The 19880-nt window shown below is 34.5% G+C and overlaps 1 protein-coding gene across 1 annotated transcript in view; it reads left to right on the top strand.

Annotated features, from left to right (window-relative positions):
* SYCP1 (synaptonemal complex protein 1) overlaps positions 1 to 19880 on the top strand; it is a 119573-nt gene that overhangs the window by 71843 nt on the left and 27850 nt on the right. The window contains exons 24-27 of the mRNA XM_033197401.1: positions 3291 to 3407; positions 3818 to 3928; positions 5092 to 5184; positions 6042 to 6116. Of these exons, the coding sequence (XP_033053292.1) occupies positions 3291 to 3407; positions 3818 to 3928; positions 5092 to 5184; positions 6042 to 6116 (396 nt within the window). The remainder of the gene's footprint in view (positions 1 to 3290; positions 3408 to 3817; positions 3929 to 5091; positions 5185 to 6041; positions 6117 to 19880) is intronic.

The raw sequence follows: 19880 nt of genomic DNA, 5'->3' as shown, positions 1-19880 counted from the left end.
CTCATATCCCCTAGTCAGCATTGTGGAACCCATGCAAACAAGAAGTTGGCCCTTCATATATGTGAGTTTCATATCCTGTGGATACTGTATTGTCCATTTAAATTTGGTTGAAAAAAAATCCACATATAAGTGGATGAAGTTGAAACCCATGTTGTTCAAAGGTCAACTGTATACGTAATATGTATCTTATATATTTATATATAATGGAAATTGCTGTTAAAACAAGATACCTCCTTTATCTCTAATAGAGATAAACTTGCCTTAGAGCAAGTTTTTATGTTATTATTATAACTATACCATTTTTTATTCTGTTTTGTGTTTGCTTGTTATATCTTTTAAATCTGTTCACTCTTATCCTCTATCTTTGTGTTTTAAATGACTCTTTTAAATAGCATGTAGCCAGAGTTCATAATTTTATGCACTCTGACAATCTTTGTCTCTTTTACTGGTATATTTGGCCTTAGACTACATTATCTCCTTTATCTCTTATGTCTTACTTATATGTTAGTATATTATTATTGTTGTCATGTACGTTGATGATTTTTTTTCTTAGGGTTTTGTATTGTCCAAGAAGAAAAAAAAAAATAGAGTGAATTGGGGATGAGCAGTACTTACAGGCTGAATATTTCTAACCTGAAAATCCAAAATCTAAAATGCTCCCAAATCCAAAACTGTATAGCACAGACATAATGCTGCAAGTGGAGAAGTCCATGGATAAGTACTTAACACATACTTTTTCATATACAAAATTATTAATATATTGTATTAAATTACCTTCAGGCTATGTGTAAGGTATATACAAAATATAAATGAGTTTTGTGTTTAGATGTAGGTCCTATCCTTAGGTATCTCATTAGATATATTATATATATAAATATTCCAAAATCTGAAAACATCTGAAATCTGAAACATTTTTGGTCCCAAGCATTTTGGAAAAGGAATACTCAGCCTCTACTGAGAATATTTAGAGTTGATGAAAGACATGAATTCACAGATACAGAAAGAGAAATTTATACCAAGCAAGAAAAATTAAAAGAAATCCACATCTAGTCTTGGTATAACTAAAGAATATTGGACACGTAGAAGTATTAAAAGTAGCGGGAGAGAAACGAAAGATCACCAGTGAAGGAATGACAGATTGGTCACGAACATCTCAACAAACAACAATAGAAGTCAGAAAACAATGAGAAAGTATTTTCATGGGCTGAGAAAATTATTGTCAACATTAAATTTTGTCCACAACATACCTATCTTTTAAGAATGTTGGAGAAATAAGCATAATTCTATATTAAAAAGTGAGGAAAACGTGCTTTTCAAGAACACTTGGACTGTTTAACAAAAATGATCATATAGGCCAAGAATAAATAAAGCAATCTTTAAGAACAAAGTCAGAAAATGTGCCCTACCAGATATAAAGATTAATTGTATAGCTAAGGTAATTAAGACAGTATGACACTGGCACAGAAGTTGTCAAGTCAATTGAATAAAAGAGAAACCGAGACAAAGATCCAGGAGTACATGAAACTAAACACAATACAGAAGTGATATTGCGGATATGTAGTGCTAGAACATTTGACTATCTACATGTAAAAATATGGAAGTCTACCTCTACACTACATACAAACACAAATTCCTTAAGGATATAAATAAATGTGAAGGGCAGGGCTTCAAAACATTTGAAGAAGATGTGGGACAATATCTTTGTGGCCTGATAGTAAAGAAAAAGTTCCTAAATAAGATTAAAAAACACAACCATATTTGAAAATATTGATAAATTCATATAGTCTATAACAATTTCTGGTTACTTGGAAAGTAGAGCAACAAACCTCAAAGTTGGAGAAATATTCCCACTTTACATATATAATGAACAAAGGATTAGAACCCATTAAATGTAAGTAAGAAGAAAATGAAGCACCAAGTAGATAAATGAGTAAAATATATGAACAGAGATGATCACAGAACAGAAAACATGAAGAGTTAAACATGTTACATAATTTTCTGGAAAATGCAAATAATGCAACAAAACTTCAGTTGAATACTTTTGTCTGACAGTATCAACTCTTGGTGAGGTTTTGAAGCAGGAAAAGTCATAACCCTGTTGCTGGGAATTTAAATTGGTATAAACGCACATGGAAAATAATGTCATTTTGTAAAGTTGTGTATGTAACCTGCCCTATGACCCGGCAATTCCAATCCTAGGTGTATACTATAGAGAAATTCTACATTTTCACCATGAGATGTTTACAAGAACATTCATAGCACTATTGTGTGTATCAGTCCCAAAATGGAGACAACTCAGTGCCCTGAACAATTGATTACATAAATAAACAGTGTTATATTCATACAATAGAACACTACTCAGCAGTGAAAATGAACGAACTGTATTTTTACACATAAATATCTCAAGCATAACTGTTCAATGAGAAAAGCAAGCCAGAAAAATAATGTACTATGACAACATTTATATGAAGTTCAAAAAACATCTTGAAATATTGTTTAGGGATACATAATTATGCAATGAATCTATAAAGGAGAATAAGGGAATATAAATTAAGAGTGTTTTTTATGCTTAAAAGGGCAGTAGGGGAAAGCTAATGAAGAGGGAGGGGCATTTAATAGCTTTTATCAATATTGGTAATGGTCTATATATAGTCAATGATTGACTCATGGATACAAAATACAGTCTGATTCATCATTATATTACCCATAACCCTCTTCCCAATTCCTGTCCCTGCTGTATAACACCTCTACAGTATTAAGTTAGCCCTAAGATAAAAGTGAATATGAAGGGTGCTAATTCAGGGCTTTCCTTCCCTCTTGATAATTTCTGTATTTGAATTATATCTACACAACTCAGTAAATGTCTATACAAAGTATGTGAAAATAATATAAATGGAAGTTGTTGCTTCTTTATAGAAAATTAATCTCATTAAGAATATGCCTTTTCTTTGAATCACATGAGTTTTCTGTCCAATGGAAATACTTATTCTAATAAAGCATATTAAACAGAGTAACCGATGTAAATATTGTTGAGAAATTCATTAAAAATAAATGCATGGATATTTATTTTATGTTACTTGTCAAGACAAAATACATATTTTAGGGGAGAAGATAGATTTTGTGAAGATAAAACACTTCTCACCATATGAAAATGTGAGGAGAGTGATCCAACCATAATTTCCATGAATAAGTAATCTTTTAAGATTCACAAAACCACAAAATGAATATGGAATATTTTTAAGTAATCCATAGCATTTACTAATATTCATATTATTTTTCTTTACTTAAAGGTCAATAAATTAGAGTTAGAACTAGAAAGTGCCAAACAGAAATTTGGAGAAATCACTGACACCTATCAGAAAGAAATTGAGGATAAAAAGAGATCAGAAGAAAATCTTTTGGAAGAGGTGGGAAAAACTTAGTATTAACTTGTTATACTAAAAATCTATATTTTTATTAGGATTTTAAGAGAAAAGTAAAAAAAATTCTTAATTTTTAAATTATGACTTTAAAAAAGGTTTCGTGAGTTTATATTAGGGTCAGTGTATCAGTTTTTATAGAAGCTAAAAGTATCCTTGTTATTCTAAGTATTTGAATATATATTTATTTTGAAAGGGTTAAATGGTTGCCACAGTGGTATACTGTCATCTTACTTCATAGAACACCCTGAAAAAACCCCAAACAGTGCATTTTCTACTTGTTTTTCCAGTTTCCTGGTGTTTGAGATTTGCTTTTATTTAAGTAGAACATACACTTTTTACACTTGTTTGTTTTTTGTGCATTTATTTTAAGAAACTTTTTTTTGCTTATTTGATAGGTTGAGAAAGCAAAAGTAATAGCTGATGAAGCAGTAAAATTACAGAAAGAAATTGATAAACGATGTCAACATAAAATAGCTGAAATGGTAGCACTTATGGAAAAACATAAGGTAATTTTTTTCTCCTTATATAATGAAAATTATTAATTGGAGCCATATTTCTGTTAAATAATGGTGAAATCAAGATAGTATTCTAATTTGTCAGAGAAGATTATTGTCTATGCAACAGTGACTTCCTATAGCTAGAGTACCCTTGATGCCCATTTCTCCAAGTTCAGATCTTAACCATACAAAGTTGAGCCTGTGTATCACATCCTTGAGGAAATCACTCTTTATTATCTGTGATGAATACAAGTAATCACTTTTTTTCTGGATTCTCCTAGTAGTCTCTTATAGCACTTTCTACCTTACGTATTTTTAAGTACATAACCAGGGTAAGTATCTCATTGATATCTAACACATAATGGGCTAAATAGATTTTTATCAAAGGAATAAATAGATGAATACTTAGTGTTTGATGTTTTTGTGTCTTATGTTTTTAATTGTTGTTTTAGAGTATCCATCTGTTAAGGAATTAAGCCTCATTCCCCTTAAGATTTGGAGAAGAGGTAGGGTATACCTACCTATTCATTAAAAAAAAAAGCTGCTGGAATACGAGATTTTTATGAGGGAACCAGTGAGGATTTAAAAACAAATTTAAATAACATTGTGAACTCATAGATTGAAACACACTTGGTATGTTTCAATCCAGTGCAGCATCTGTCCTTATTGATAACTCACATTTTACCACCTTTGGCCAGCAGGAGCCTCTTCAAACTGACTGGCAAGTCCTTTTGACTTAACTCTAATTTTCTCTGATAGCTTTCTTTGAGTTATGATGAAATGTTTAAGGCCTATATTTTCTGTCCCAGTTTTGAAATCAGCCAGTTTTGTAGAAGTCCTGGTGTTTCTGGCATATTATTAAATGTTAAAATTCAATGTTTCCAGTAAAAGGATTATCTTTTGCTCTTAGGTCATTTCCAAGACTGTTGTGTGTTTCACCATTGAGGTTGTTTGAATGAAAAAATATAACTGAAACATTAAAAATATATATCCATATATCTTACTGAATTTATAAACATAATTTTCTGCAAAATTTAATTAAATACTAAATAATTAATTAAATACTAAATAATTAATTAAATACTAAATTAAGTATTGAAATATGTTAGGATACCAATCTTATAATCTATTCAGTTTTAATATATCTAAAATGTCTTCTTTGTTTAATATAGCACCAATATGATAAGATCATTGAAGAAAGAGACTCAGAATTAGGACTTTATAAGAGCAAAGAACAAGAACAGTCATCACTGAGAGCATCTTTGGTGAGATACAGAAAAAATAGCAGTAATGGCCAGTTTTCATAATGTCAGCAGTGACTGGTGGTAAAGAATAATATTAAGTAAAACTAAATTTTGAGCTATAGAATCAGAGTCTTAAATCTGAAACTGATCTTATAGATCTTCTAGTTATATGTTTTTTTCTAATTTAGTTTTTGAAATAGGGAACAAACTATTTTTTCAAGTGAAATTTTATAAACTCCAGTTAACAAATAAGTTTGGAGCTCTGATTGAAATTGGGAGAGGAGGCTGGGATAAGTTGGGAGAGAACGAGGAGAGATATACTTTGTGTTAAATTTTTCTTTAAAGAAAACTGTAAAAAACTTGATTTTTTTTTGTTTTTTTGTTTGTTTGTTTGAGATGGAGTCTTTCTCTGTCCCCCAGGTTGGAGTGCACTGGCATGATCTTGGCTCACTGCAAACTCCAGCTCCTGGGTTCAAGCAGTTCTCCTGTCTCAGCCTCCCAAGTAGCTGAGTCTACAGGTGTGCATCACCATGCCCAACTAATTTTTGTATTAATATTTTTAGTAGAGACGGGATTTCACCACGTTTGCCAGGTTTGCCTCAAACTCCTGACCTCGAGTGATATGCCTGCCTCTGCCTCCCAAAGCGCTGGGATTACAGGCATGAGCCACTGCGCCCAGCCCAAAAACTTGTTTGAATGAGGTTTTTAGCTATGTTAAGCTAGCAGCCTTTATATCCGTTGACTTTAAAAGTATCTATATTTTATGAGTGAATTTATTTCTCTGTAATATTGAATTTACTCAGAGCACTAGTTTATATTTTCATTGTCTTGAGAAATATATGGAAGCTCTTCTAAACTTCATGTTTCTTTTTCTTTAGGAGATTGAACTATCCAATCTCAAAACTGAACTTTTGTCTGTTAAGAAACAACTTGAAATTGAAAGAGAAGAGAAAGTAGGTTTTTTGGCATTATAGATAAAATGATTGTAAGGTTTAGGGCAATTTTGCATTTTTAGAAATATGTCATGTTATAAAATAATTTGATAAATTTCAGTAACGGGATGAGAAAATAGTTTTTCCCCATAAGCTTTTTTCTAGAGACATTTAGAATATTTCCTAATGTAAATGCAAAACACATGTAAATATAAGTGTACTTTTAAGAAAAGAAACACTTTTAAATATACTGTATTTGAGTAACATTATCTGATATTAAAATGCTTATATATAAAATATTTATATCTCACATTAAAATGCTTATATAGAATGCTAGATTCCCACTTTTAGTAACCTTAGGAGACGTCATTCAACGAGATAAACAATTAGTTTCTTCTTTTGATGGTCAGGAATTCAGCCTAGCCAGCTAAGTTAGGAGAGGTCCTCCTAACATATATATTTAGATATGCTTTTTTTGAAGAGATTCATCATGTTTCAGAAAAAAAGGCTATCTCTGTAGTGTTTTACAGTTTGCAAAGTGAATTGATTCATACTATAAATGACAAATACTAATTTTTTTTTGCTTTCTATGAGATAGGAACTGTGTTTAGTATCCTACTTACATTTAATTTAATCTTTACAGCAATGTTATATGCAATACTTTACTATTATCTTTATTTTGACAGAGGTTACATTACTTATTCAGGATTACATAGTAAGAGAGCGGAATGACTAGATTTCAAACCTAGGTCTATTTTTGCATGGCTTCCAACCTTTTCTCTTAATCACTCTGCAACAGCTTAGATAACATACACTTTCAATTTCAAGCCTCTAAGAATTTGTTTACTTTGTTTTCTGCATTTAATTCCTTTCATCCTTTTATATCTTGGAAAATCTCACACATCTTTCATCTTATAGTTGTAAGCTTACTATATTCGTATGTATTCTCAAAGCACTGTTTTTAATGTTAAAATGGTTATTTCACTTTGTGCCCCCTATTATATTGCAAGCTCTGCAAGGGCTAATTATGCCTTATTTATCTTTGTTTTCCCTTTATCTGTGTACAGGGCTTTGAAATTTTTATATTTTCAATTAAAGGACTAACAAAATGGCTTTCCCTTCATCTGCAATAATAAGATTCATGCTTACCTTTATCCTACTGTTTCAGTAGAAGAGGAATTCTTCTGTGGCTTAACTCTCGATGCTATTAAACCCTCAGCAATCTTTACTTTTTACTCTAGTCAGTAAACATAAATAAGAATTATATTACTGTAGCTTGTATCTCAAGTTCTTTGGCTCTCACATAAATAGAAATTAACGCCAGGCCAAAGAGACATTTTTTTCAGGGAAGGTTTAATAGGCTTGTGGCTCAGTCAAAGCAAGGGAGCAGTTTACGGCAAAGGTATCTCGGTGCTATCTCCCTGAAGCTCAACTCTTGTCATTTTAGAAGCTGAGGCAGAAAATGAAATGATGTACAAGCATGTTTAGGCGAAATTTTCTTTGTGTTTGCACAATGGGGTATCATGCTCTGGCATACGTTGCATGATCAGAAAATGATGGATAAGCCCTGCCTTTGTTGGAGATGTTAGTATTAAAATGATATTATAATGAGGAAAAAATCAGTGAAAGGTCAGTGTAGGAGCCTGTCTTGTCTTCAGCAGACTGGACCTGGTCCAATTCTTATTGGGAATGCCAGAGCCTCACTCACCTTGAGAGATGGTCAGGTTCTTATCAGGAATACTAGTTTCTCACTTTTGGTAACCTTGGGAGACATCACTTCAAGGAGATAAACAATTAATTTCTTCTTTTGATAGTTAGGAATTCAGCCCAGTCAGCTAAGTTAGGAGAGGTCTTCCTTCTGCTCTGTGACTTGGATCAGCTTATTAAGGGAGACAGAAAGGTAGGGGAGAGAATATGCCTTGATATGTGAGGCCCATGGGGTCTTGATTACCATGTCTGTGGTCTACCAGGGCTGAATCCCTTCCCTATACTGTCTCATTTCTATCATCTTATAAAAACTTAAACCATTAAACTGCTTAAGCTGCTATACTATCTCTGTTCTTTTCTTAAGTAGCAGTCTATTTTTTCAGTTATTATCTCCTCACCTATTACAATTTAGCTATTGGCCTAACTGCTTTCTTGACTTGGGTCACACTGAACTCCTTATTAACAAACTTAAGGGCTTCTTTTCTATTTGCATATCAAAAATAATTTAGGACCTCCATTTACATCGTGTTGTTTTTCTTTCTGATCATTTATCTATGAAAAAATACATAAACACACACGTACACATGCACACACACAAATATGCCTGTACATAGATATATATAAAAAACTTGGGCTTGTGATAGATTGTTTTATTCAAAATGTATGCTGCCCTTTTTTATCAGGGTCCCTCCCAAAGGAAGAATTATATATTTCCACCTTGCTGACTTCAGATTTGGCCAAATGTTTTGTTTTGCCCAATGGAATATGAGCAAAAGTGGCATTTCTGAGAGGATGTTTTAAGAGACACCACATGGTCTTCCCAGCCTCTCTTTTCCTTTGGCCTTGAGACTGGCATAGAAGTTGCTTCTTCAGCCTAGATTCCTGGAGATGACAAGGAGTAGGGTAGAAACCAGTCTATAATTGACATGTAATGTGATTGAGAAATAAACTTCTCTTGTAATCCACTAAGATCTGGGGTTGTTACTACAGTATAATTTAGTCTAAACTCATTGATATCAGGATTTATTGTACACAAATTTATATTGTTTAATAAAAACACATTATGTTTATATTTCATAAAATATGAATACAGAAAACTACAAAAAGGGTAAGAATAGCCTACAAACCCATGTCTCAGAGTTTACTGTTTTTCCATCTGCTTTCCAACTTTCCATATACTCTGATTGGACTAATAGTTATAGAGATAATACCTTTAGGTGTTCTTCTTCTATTTAAAAAGTGTCCACTTTTATTGCATTGTCTATACTATTGTTACTTTTTGGAAATTTCTTTGGTGTTTTTTCTAATGCTGTAAAAAATATTAAGTATGAATGTACATGAGGACATAAAATGAAGGTATAGTTATAATCTATAGACTAGCTAATGATGAATGCTAATTATACCTACATATATACATTATCATGTTAAATTACACTTTTTTTTTTTTTTTTTTTGAGACAGAGTCTCGCTCTGTCGCCCAGGCTGGAGTGCAGTGGCGTGATCTCGGCTCACTGCAAGCTCTGCCTTCCGGGTTCATGCCATTCTCCTGCCTCAGCCTCCCGAGTAGCTGGGACCACAGGCACCCGCCATCATGCCTGGTTAATTTTTTGTCTTTTCAGTAGAGACGGAGTTTCACTGTGTTAGCCGGGATGGTCTTGATCTTCTGACCTCATGATCCACCCGCCTTGGCCTCCCAAAGTGCTGGGATTACAGGCGTAAGCCAGCACGCCTAGCCTAAATTACACTTTAATACACATTTTAAGAATGTAAGTAATACATACAAATGTAAAGGGAAATGTTGATGGAATTCTAGAGCTTACATCCCAGAATAACTTTCATCTATTTTGGGCATGTATCACTTCATATGGCTCCTTTATGAAAAAACAAAAACAAAAAGAACCATAGTCAGATACACTTACACATAACAAGAAAGATAAAGAAAGAATACCTTTGAAAAAAATGCCGTATTAGTTACTTTAAACTTTAATGTACATATTATATTTGAATTTATCAGAAAAATAATTTGAAATTGGAATTGCAGAATTATTAAACTTAAGATAGATATTTCTTTACAAAACATTTAATAGTTCTTGAAAGAGCTTAGATTCTAAGGTGAAGAAAACAGACTGAAAAACATTTTGAAGAGGGAGGAAAGTTGTAGGTACCAGTGTAGTTTCTTTTAATTAAGCTTTTTATTTTGAGATAATTGTAGATTCACATGCAATTGTAAGAAATAATATAGAGAGATCCCATGTATCCTTTATTAAGTTTCCCCCCATGGTCACATCTTACAAATTGTAGGATAATATCACAATCAGGATTTTGACATTGACACAATTAAGGTACAGAACAGTTCCGTCTCCATAAAGATTCCTCATGTTGCCCTTTTATAGCCACATCCACCTCCCTCCCCCACCCCTGGCAATCATTAACATGTTCTCCATTTCTGTAATTTTGCCATTTCAAGAATGTTATATAGATGGATTCATATACTATGTAACCTTTTGTGACTGGCTGTGTGCCTTGGAGATTTATCCAAGTTGTTAGTCCAACCTGAGTATGTAGAAAGTTGGAAAGCAGATAGAAAAATGTAAATAATTTTTTTAGTTTTTATTGCCAAGTAGTATTCTGTGGTATGGATGTTCCGCAGTTTAGGAGTTTGCCCAGTCAAGGGTACCTAGTTGTTTCTAGTTTTGAGCTATTATAAATAAAGCTGTTATGAACACCAGTGTACAGGTTTTGGTGTGAACCTGTTTTCATTTTTCTGAAACAACTAATGGTATGGCAGTTGCATATTAGTTTCATAAGCAACTGCCAAACTATTTTCCAAAGTGCTGGTACCATTTTACATTACCGTAAGCAATGTATAAATGATCCAGTTTCTCTGCATCCTTGCCAGCAGCAACTTGCTATTTTTATTTTAGTTATTTTTATAGATTTGTAGTCATAATTCATTGTGGTTCTAATTTGCATTTTTCTGCTGTTGAACAGTGTATTAGTGTATTCTCATGCTGCTAATAAAGACATACCTGAGACTGGGTAATTTATAAAGAAAAGAGGTTTAATTGACTCATAGTTCCCCAGGGCTGGGAAGGCCTTAGGAAACTTACAATTATGGTGAAAGGGGAAGCAAACACATCCTTCATATGGCAGCAGGAAGGAGAATGAGTGCCAAGCAAAGGGGTGAAAGCCCCTTATAAAACCATCAGATCTTGTGAGAACTCACTATCATGAGAACAGCAGCATGGAGTTAACCAACCTCATGATTCAATTACCTCCCACTTGGTACCCCCCCACTGGGTACCCTCCCACAACATGTGGGGATAATGGGAACTACAATTCAAGATGAGATTTGTATCTGTGTTTTTATTTTTAACTAATTTTCTAATTAGACTTGTTTTTACCTGTTGAATTTTGAGAATTCTGTATATAATGTAATTATTAGTCCTCTGTCGGAGGACTTAGTCCGTTTGTGTTGCTATAACAGAATACTTGAGACTGGGTAATTTATAAAGAACAGAAATGTATTTTTCTCACAGTTCTGGAAAATGGGAAGTTCAAGATCAAGGTGCCAGTATCTGGTGAGGGTCTTTTTGTGGCATCCTCCAGAGGGAGAAATGCCCTGTCTTCATATGGTGGAAGGCAAAAAGGCAAAGAATAAAAAGAGGGCCAAACACGCCTTTTTATGATGGGATTCCTGCCATCCATAAGAGCAGAGCCTTCATGGCCCTGTCACCTTCCAAATGTCCTACCTCCTAACACTGCCACAATGACAACCAAATTTCAACATGAGTTTTGGAGGTTACAAACATTCAAACCGTAGCATCAGATATGTGGTTTGCCAGTGTATGCTCCCAGTCTATAGCTTGCCTTTTTATTCCAGCAGTTTTTTTGCAGAACAAAAGTTTTTAATCTTGATAAATTTTAATTTTTCAGTTTTTCCTTTTACGGATTGTACTTTTGATCCCAAGTCTAAGAACTCTTTGCCTAGCCCTAGATCCCAAAGACTTTGTCCTGTGTCTTTTGGTAAAAACTTTAGAATTTTATTTTTTATACTTTATGTCTTTGATCCATTTTGAGTTAATTGTTACATAAAGTGTGAAGTTCAGTTTTTTGCCTATGGATCTCAGATTGCTCTATCACCAGCTGTTGAAAAGACTACTTTATCTCCATTGAATTACTTTCAAACTTTTGTCAAAAACTAGTTAGGCATGTTCTTATGGATCTATTTCTATGGTCTTTATTCTGTTCCACTGATCTATGTGTCTCTTCACCAATATCACTGTCATGATTATAGTAAGCCTTAATATCAAGTAAAATGTTTCTCCTTCTTTATTTTTCTCTGTCATGATTGTTTTAGATGTTTTAGTACCTGTTACTTTCCATATATTTTAGAATAAATTTGTTTATTTTTACAAAAAACCTTGCTGGGATTTTGATAGAAAATGTATTAAACCTATAGATCACAGTTTGAGGAAAATTGACATCTTTGTTGAGTTTTCAAATCTATAGCATGGTATTTTTCTCCATTTGTTACATATTTGATTTCTTTCATAAGCATTTCACAATTTTCATTATATAGCCTCTGAACCTGTTTTGTTAAATGTATATCTATTTCATTTCCTTTCATGCAATTGAAAAAAGTAGAAATTTATTCTTTTTATTAATTTTTAATTGACAAATAGTAATTGTGTGCATTTATGAGGTGCAATGTGACATGTTGATATACGTACATGTACATTATAGAAGATTCAGTCAAGCTAATTAACATGTCTATGACCTTACCAGCTTATCATTTTTTGTGGTGAGAACTTTTTTAACAAAATTTTTAACAGTTTTGAAATACACAATATGTTATTATTAGTGGTGGTCATCATGCAGTGAAATAGATTGTGTTTTTAATTTTGTTTCCTATATGCTCATCATTAGTGTATAGAAACATGGTTGATTTTTGTGTTTATTTTGTATCCTGTGCCCATGCTAAACCTATTTATTAGCTCTATAATGCTTGTTTTTATTCTTTGTGATTTTCTGTGCAGACATTTGTCATCTGCAGGATGACTGGAAAGGATAAAACACTAATACTAATAAATACAGTAATAATTATTATATTTTATTTTATCCTTTCCATACAGTGTGCTTTTTATTTATTTTTATTTATTTATTTATTTATTTATTTATTTTTGAGATGGCGTCTTGCTGTGTCACCAGGCTGGAGTGCAGTGGCGTGATCTCAGCTCACTGCAACCTCCACCATCCGGGTTCAAGAGATTCTCCTGCCTCAGCCTCCCGAGTAGCTGGGACTACAGGCACATGCCACCACGCGCAGCTAATTTTTGTCTTTGTAGTAGAGACAGGGTTTCACCATGTTGTCCAGGATGGTTTCGATATCTTGACTTCGTGATCCACCTGCCTCGGCCTGCCAAAGTGCTAGCATTACAGGCATGAGTCACCATGCCTGGCCTTTATTTCTTTTTCTTGACTTATTGCAGTGAGTGACTAGAACTTCCAGCACCATGTGGTAGACATTATAGTAAGTGGTGAGAGCATACATGCTTGCAGTATTGATAAATGTAGGGAGAAAAGCATTCAATTTTTGAATCAAGTATGATGTTAGCTATATTTTTTTTTTCTAGATTTAAAAAATCAAGTTGATGTAATCTTGTACTAATTTAATTAGAGTTTTTAAAAATCATGAATTGGTACTGGATTTTATCAGATGCTTTTTCTGCATTGATTGATATTATCATATGATTTTTCTTTTTAGCTTGTTGATATGGTGAATTACCTTGGTTGATTTTTGAATGCTATTCCCTAGAATAAATCCCATTTGGTGTATGACATATACATATGGAGAATATGTTTCATTTACCTTTTGTATTTTTTGTTTCAATTTCATTTAGCTATGCTCTGGTCTTTGTGATTTCTTTTGTTCTGCTGAATTTGTGTTTGGTTTGTTCTTGTTCCTCTGGTTCCTTGAGGTGTGTCCTTAGATTGTCTATTTGTGCTCTTTCAGACTTTTTGACGTAGGCGTTTAATGCTATGAACTTTCCTCTTAGTACTGCTTTTGCTGTGTCTCAGAGGCATTGATAGGCTGTGTCACTATTATTGTTTGGTTCAAAGAATTTTAAAATTTCCATCTTGATTTCATCATTGACCCAAAGATCATTCAGGAGTAGATTATTTAATTTCCATGTATTTGCCTGGTTTTGAGAGTTTCTTCTGGAGTTGATTTCCAATTTTATTCCACTGTGGTCTGAGAGAGTACTTGATATAATTTCAGTGTTCTTAAATTCATTGAGACTTGTTTTGTGGCCTTTCATATGGTCTGTCTTGGAGAATGTTCCATGTGGTGATGAATAGAATGTATATTCTGCAGTTGTTAGGTAGAATGTTCTGTAAATACCTGTTAAGTGCATCTGTTCCAGGGTATAGTTTAAGTCCATTTTTTCTTAAATGATTTTCTGTCTTGTTGATTTTCTGTCTTGATGACTTGTCTAGTGCTGCCAGTAAAGTCTTGAAGTCCCCCACTATTATTTGTGTTGCTATCTATTTTTTTTTTTTTTTTGAGACTGTGTCTCACCCTTTTGCCCAGGCTGGAGTGCAGTGGCATGATTTTGCCTCACTGAAACCTTCGCCTCCCAGGTTTAAGCAATTCTTCTGCATCAGCCTCCCAAGTAGAGTAGCTGAGATTACAGGCACCTGGCACAATGCCCAGCTAATTTTTGTATTTTTTTAGTAGAGAGAGGGTTTTGCCATGTTGGCCAGGCTGGTCTCGAACTCCTGACCTCAGGTGATCCGGCCTGCCTCAGCCTCCCAAACTGCTGAGATTACTGGTGTGATCCACCACGCCCAGCCTGTCTATCTCATTTTTAAGGTCTGGTAGTCATTGTTTTATAAATTTGGGAGCTCCAGTGTTAGGTGCATATATTTTTAGGTCTGTGATATTTTCCTGTTAAACAAGTCCTTTTATCATTATGTAATGTCTCTTTTTGTCTTTTTAAACTGTTGTTGCTTTAAAGTCTTTTGTCTGATATAAGAATAACTACTCTTGCCTGCTTTTGGTGTCAATTTGCATGGAATATCTTTTTCCACCCCTTTACTTTAAGTTTATGTGAGTCCTTGTGTGTTAGGTGAGTCTGTTAAAGACAGCAGATACTTGGTTGGTGAATTCTTATACATTCTGCTATTCTGTATCTTTTAAGTGGAGCATTTAGGCCATTTACATTCAACATTAGTATTGAGATGTGAGGTACTCTTCCATTCATTGTGCTATTTGTTGCCTGAATCCTTGATTTTTTTTCATTATGTTATTGTTTTATAGGCCTTGTGAGATTTATACTTTAAGGAAGTTCTATTTTGGTGTATTTTTAGGTTTTGTTTCAAGATGTAGAGCTCTTTTTAGCAGTTATTGTAGTGCTAGGTTGGTAGTGGTGAATTCTCTCAGCATTTGTTTGTCTGAAGAAGACTATCTTTTCTTCATTTTTGAAGCTTAGTTACACTGGATACAAAATTATTGGCTGATAATTATTTTGTTTAAGGAGTCTAAAGATAAGACCCCAGTCCCTACTAGCTTGTAAGGTTTCTGCTGAGAAGTCTGCTATTAATCCGATCGGTTTTCCTTTATTGGTTAGCTTGATGCTTTTGCCTCAAAGCTCTTTAGATTCTTTCCTTCATCTCGACTTTAGATAATTTGATGACTATGTGCCTAGATTATGATCTTTTGCAATGAATTTCCTGGGTATTCTTCGAACCTCTTGTATTTGGATGCCTAGATCTCTAGCAAGGTCAGGGAAGTTTTCCTTGATTCTTCTCTCAAATAAATTTTCCAAAGTCTTAGATTTCTGTTCTTCCTCAGGAACACCAATTTTTCTTAGGTTTGTTTGTTTAACATAATCCCAAGCTTCTTGGAGGCTTTGTTCATTTTTTAAAAGTATTTTTTCTTTTTTGTTTCTTTTTTATTATACTTTAAGTTCTGGGATACATGTGCAGAATGTGCAGGTTTGTTACATAGGTATATATGTGCCATGGTGGTTTGCTGTACCCATCAACCCGTCATCTACATTAGGTATTTCTCCTAATGCTATCCCTCCCCTTGCCCCCCACCCCCTGACAGACCCCAGTGTGTGATGTTCCCCTCCCTGTGCGCATATGTTTTCATTGTTCAGCTTCCACTTATGAGTGAGAACATGTGGTGTTTGGTTTTCTGTTTCTGTGTTAGTTTGCTGAGAATGATGGTTTCCAACTTCATCCATGTCCCTGCAAAGGATATGAATTCATTCTTTTTTATGGGTGCATAGTATTCCATGGTGTATATGTGCCACATTTTCTTTATCCAGTCTATCATTGATGGGCATTTGGGTTGGTTCCAAGTCTTTGCTATTGTGAATAGTGCTGCAATAAACATATGTGTGCATGTGTCTTTATAATAGAATGATTTATAATCCTTTGGGTATATACCCAGTAATGGGTTTGCTGGGTCAAATGGTATTTCTGGTTCTAGATCCTTGAGGAATCACCACCCTGTCTTCCACAATGGTTGAACTAATTTACACTCCCCAGCAGTGTAAAAGCATTCCTATTTCTCCACATCCTCTCCAGCATCTGTTGTTTCCTGACTTTTTAATGATTGTCATTCTAACTCGTGTGAGATGGTATCTCCTTGTGGTTTTGATTTGCATTTCTCTAATGATCAGTGATGATTAGCTTTTTTTTCGTGTTTGTTGGCTGCATAAATGTCTTCTTTTGAGAAGTGTCTGTTCATATTCTTTGCCCACTTTTTGATGGGGTTGTTTTTTTCTTGTAAATTGGTTTAAGTTCCTGTAGATTCTGGATACTAGCCCTTTGTCAGATGGATAGATTGCAAAAATTTTCTCCCATTCTGTAGGTTGCCTGTTCACTCTGATGATAGTTTCTTTTGCAGTGCAGAAGCTCTTTCATTTAATTAGATCCCATTTGTCTATTTTGGCTTTTGTTGCAATTGTTTTAGGTGTTTTAGTTATGAAGTCTTTGCTCATGCCTATATCCTGAATGGTATTGTCTAGGTTTTCTTCTAGGGTTTTCAATGGGTTTAGGTCTTAAGTTTAAGTCTTTAATCCATCTTGAGTTAATTTTTTTATAAGGTGTAAGGAAGGGGCCCAGTTTCAGTTTTCTGCATATGGCTAGCCGGTTTTCCCAACACCATTTATTAAATAGGGAATCCTTTCTCCATTTCTTGTTTTTGTCAGGTTTGTTAAAGATCAGATGGTTGCAGATGTGTGACATTATTCCTGAGGCCTCTGTTCTGTTCCATAGGTCTATATATCTGTTTTGTTACCAGTACCATGCTGTTTTGGTTACTGTAGCCTTGTAGTATAGTTTGGAGTCAGGTAGCGTGATGCCTCCCGCATTGTTCTTTTTGCTTAGGATTGTCTTGGCTATATGGGCTCTTTTTTGGTTCTGTATGAAATTTAAATTAGTTTTTTCTAATATGGTGAAGAAAGTCAATGGTAGGTTGATATGGGGACAGCATTGAATCTGTAAATTACTTTGGGCAATATGGCCATTTTCATGATATTGATTCTTCCTATCCATGAGCATGGAATGTTTTTCCATTTGTTTGTGTCCTCTCTTATTTCCTTGAGCAGTGGTTTGTAGTTCTCCTTGAAGAGGTCCTTCACATCCTAGTAAGTTGTATTCCTAGGTATTTTATTCTCTTTGTAGCAATTATGAATGGGAGTTCACTTATGATTTGGCTCTCTGTTTGTCTGTTATTGGTGTATAGGAATGCTTGTGATTTTTGCACATTGATTTTGCATCCTGAGACTTTGCTGAAGTTGCTTATCAGCTTAAGGAGTTTTTGGGCTGAGATGATAGGGGTTTCTAAATATACCATCATGTCATCTGCAAACAGAGACAATTTGACTTCCTCTCTTCCTATTTGAATGACCTTTATTTGTTTCTCTTACCTGATTGCCCTGGCCAGAACTTCCCATACTATGTTGAATAGGAGTGGTAAGAGAGGGCATCCTTGTCTTGTGCTGGTTTTCAAAGGGAATGCTTCCAGGTTTGGCCCATTCAGTATGATATTGGCTATGGGTTTGTCCTAATCAGCCCTTATTATTTTAAGATATGTTCCATCACTACCTAGTTTATTGAGTGTTTTTAGCATGAAGGGGTGTTGAATTTTATCAAAGGCCTTTTCTGCATTTATTGAGATAATCATGTGGTTTTTACACGGTTCTGTTTATGTGATGGATTATGTTTATTGATTTGCATATGTTGAACCAGCCTTACCACCCAGGGATGAAGACAACTTGATTGTGGTGGATAAGCTTTTTGATGTGCTGCTGGATTCGGTTTGTCAGTATTTTATTGAGGATTATCACATTGATGTTCATCAGGGATATTGGCCTGAAATTTTCTGTTTTTGTTGTGTCTCTGCCAGGTTTGGTATCAAGATGATGCTGGCTTCATAAACTGAGTTAGGGAGGAGTCTCTCTTTCTCTGTTTGGAATAGTTTCAGAAGGAATGATACTGGCTCCTCTTTGTACCTCTGGTAGAATTCGACTGTGAATCCATCTGGTCCTGGGCTTTTTTTTGGTTCGTAGGCTATTAATTACTGCCTCAATTTCAGAACTTGTTATAGGTCTATTCAGGGATTTGACTTCTTCCTTGTTTAGTCTTGGGAGGGTGTATGTGTCCAGGAATTTATCCATTTCTTCTAGATTTTCTAGTTTATTTGTGTAGAAGTGTTTATAGTATTCTCTGATGGTAGTTTGTATTTCTGTGGGATCAGTGGTGATATCTCTTTTATCATTTTTTATTGTGTCTATTTGATTCTTCTCTCTTTTCTTCTTTATTAGTCTGGCTAGCAGTCTATCTATTTTGTTAATCTTTTCAAAATGCCAGGTCCTGCATTCACTGATTTTTTTGAAGGGTTTTTTGTGTCTTGGTGTCCTTCAGTTCTGCTCTGATCTTAGTTATTTCTTGTCTTCTGCCAGCTTTTGAATTTGTTTGCTTTTGCTTCTCTAGTTCTTTTAATTGTGATGTTAGGGTATTGATTTTAGATGTTTCTCGCTTTCTGATGTGGGCACTTAGTGCTATAAATTTCCCTATAAACACTGTTTTAGCTATGTCCCAGAGATTCTGGTACATTTCATCTTTGTTCTCATTGGTTTTAAAGAACTTATTTATTTCTGCCTTAATTTTGTTACTTACCCAGTAGTCATTCAGGAGCAGGTTGTTTAGTTTTCACATACTTGTGTGTTTTTGAGTGAGTTCCTTTTTTTTTTTTTTGAGATGGAGTCTCAGTCTGCTACCGAGGCTGGAGTACAGTGGTGCCATCTTGACTCACTGCAACCTGTGCCTCCCAGATTTGAGCGATTCTCCTGTCTCAGCCTCCCAAGTAGCTGGGACTACAGGCATGTGCCAGCATGCCCGGCTAATTTTGTACTTTTTGTAGAGATGGGTTTTCACCATGTTGGCCAGGCTGGTGTTGAACTTCTGACCTCAAGTGACTGGCCTTCCTCGGCCTCCAAGAGTGCTGGGATTACAGGTGTGAGCCACTGTGCTCAGCCTTGAGTGAGTTTCTTAATCCTGAGTTCTAATTTCATTGCAGTGTGGTCTGAGAGACTGTTTATAATGATTTCTGTTCTTTTGCATTTGCTGAGGAGTGTTTTACTTCCAATTATGTGGTCAGTTTTAGAATAAGTGCTATGTGGTGCTGAGAAGAATGTATATTCTGTTGCTTTGGGGTGGAGAGTTCTGTAGATGTCTATTAGGTCCGTTTGGTCCAGAGCTGAGTTCAAGTCATGAATATCCTTGTTGATTTTCTGTCTCATTGATCTGTCTAATATTAACAGTGAAGTTTTAAAGTCTCCCACTATTATTGTGTGGGAGTCTAAGTCTCTTTGTAGGTCTCTTAAAACTTGCTTTATGAATCTGGGTGCTCTTGTATTGGGTGCATATATTTAGGATAGTTAGCTCTTCTTGTTGCATTGATCCCTTTACCATTATGTAATGCCCTTCTTGTCTTTTTTGATCTTTGTTGGTTTAAAGTCTGTTTTATCAGAGACTAGGATTGCAACCTCTGCTGTT

The sequence above is a fragment of the Trachypithecus francoisi genome, unplaced genomic scaffold, assembly GCF_009764315.1.
Source record: "Trachypithecus francoisi isolate TF-2019V2 unplaced genomic scaffold, Tfra_2.0 Lachesis_group5, whole genome shotgun sequence".
Classification (NCBI taxonomy): domain Eukaryota; kingdom Metazoa; phylum Chordata; class Mammalia; order Primates; family Cercopithecidae; genus Trachypithecus; species Trachypithecus francoisi.
This window is presented reverse-complemented; position numbering and strand designations above follow the sequence as displayed.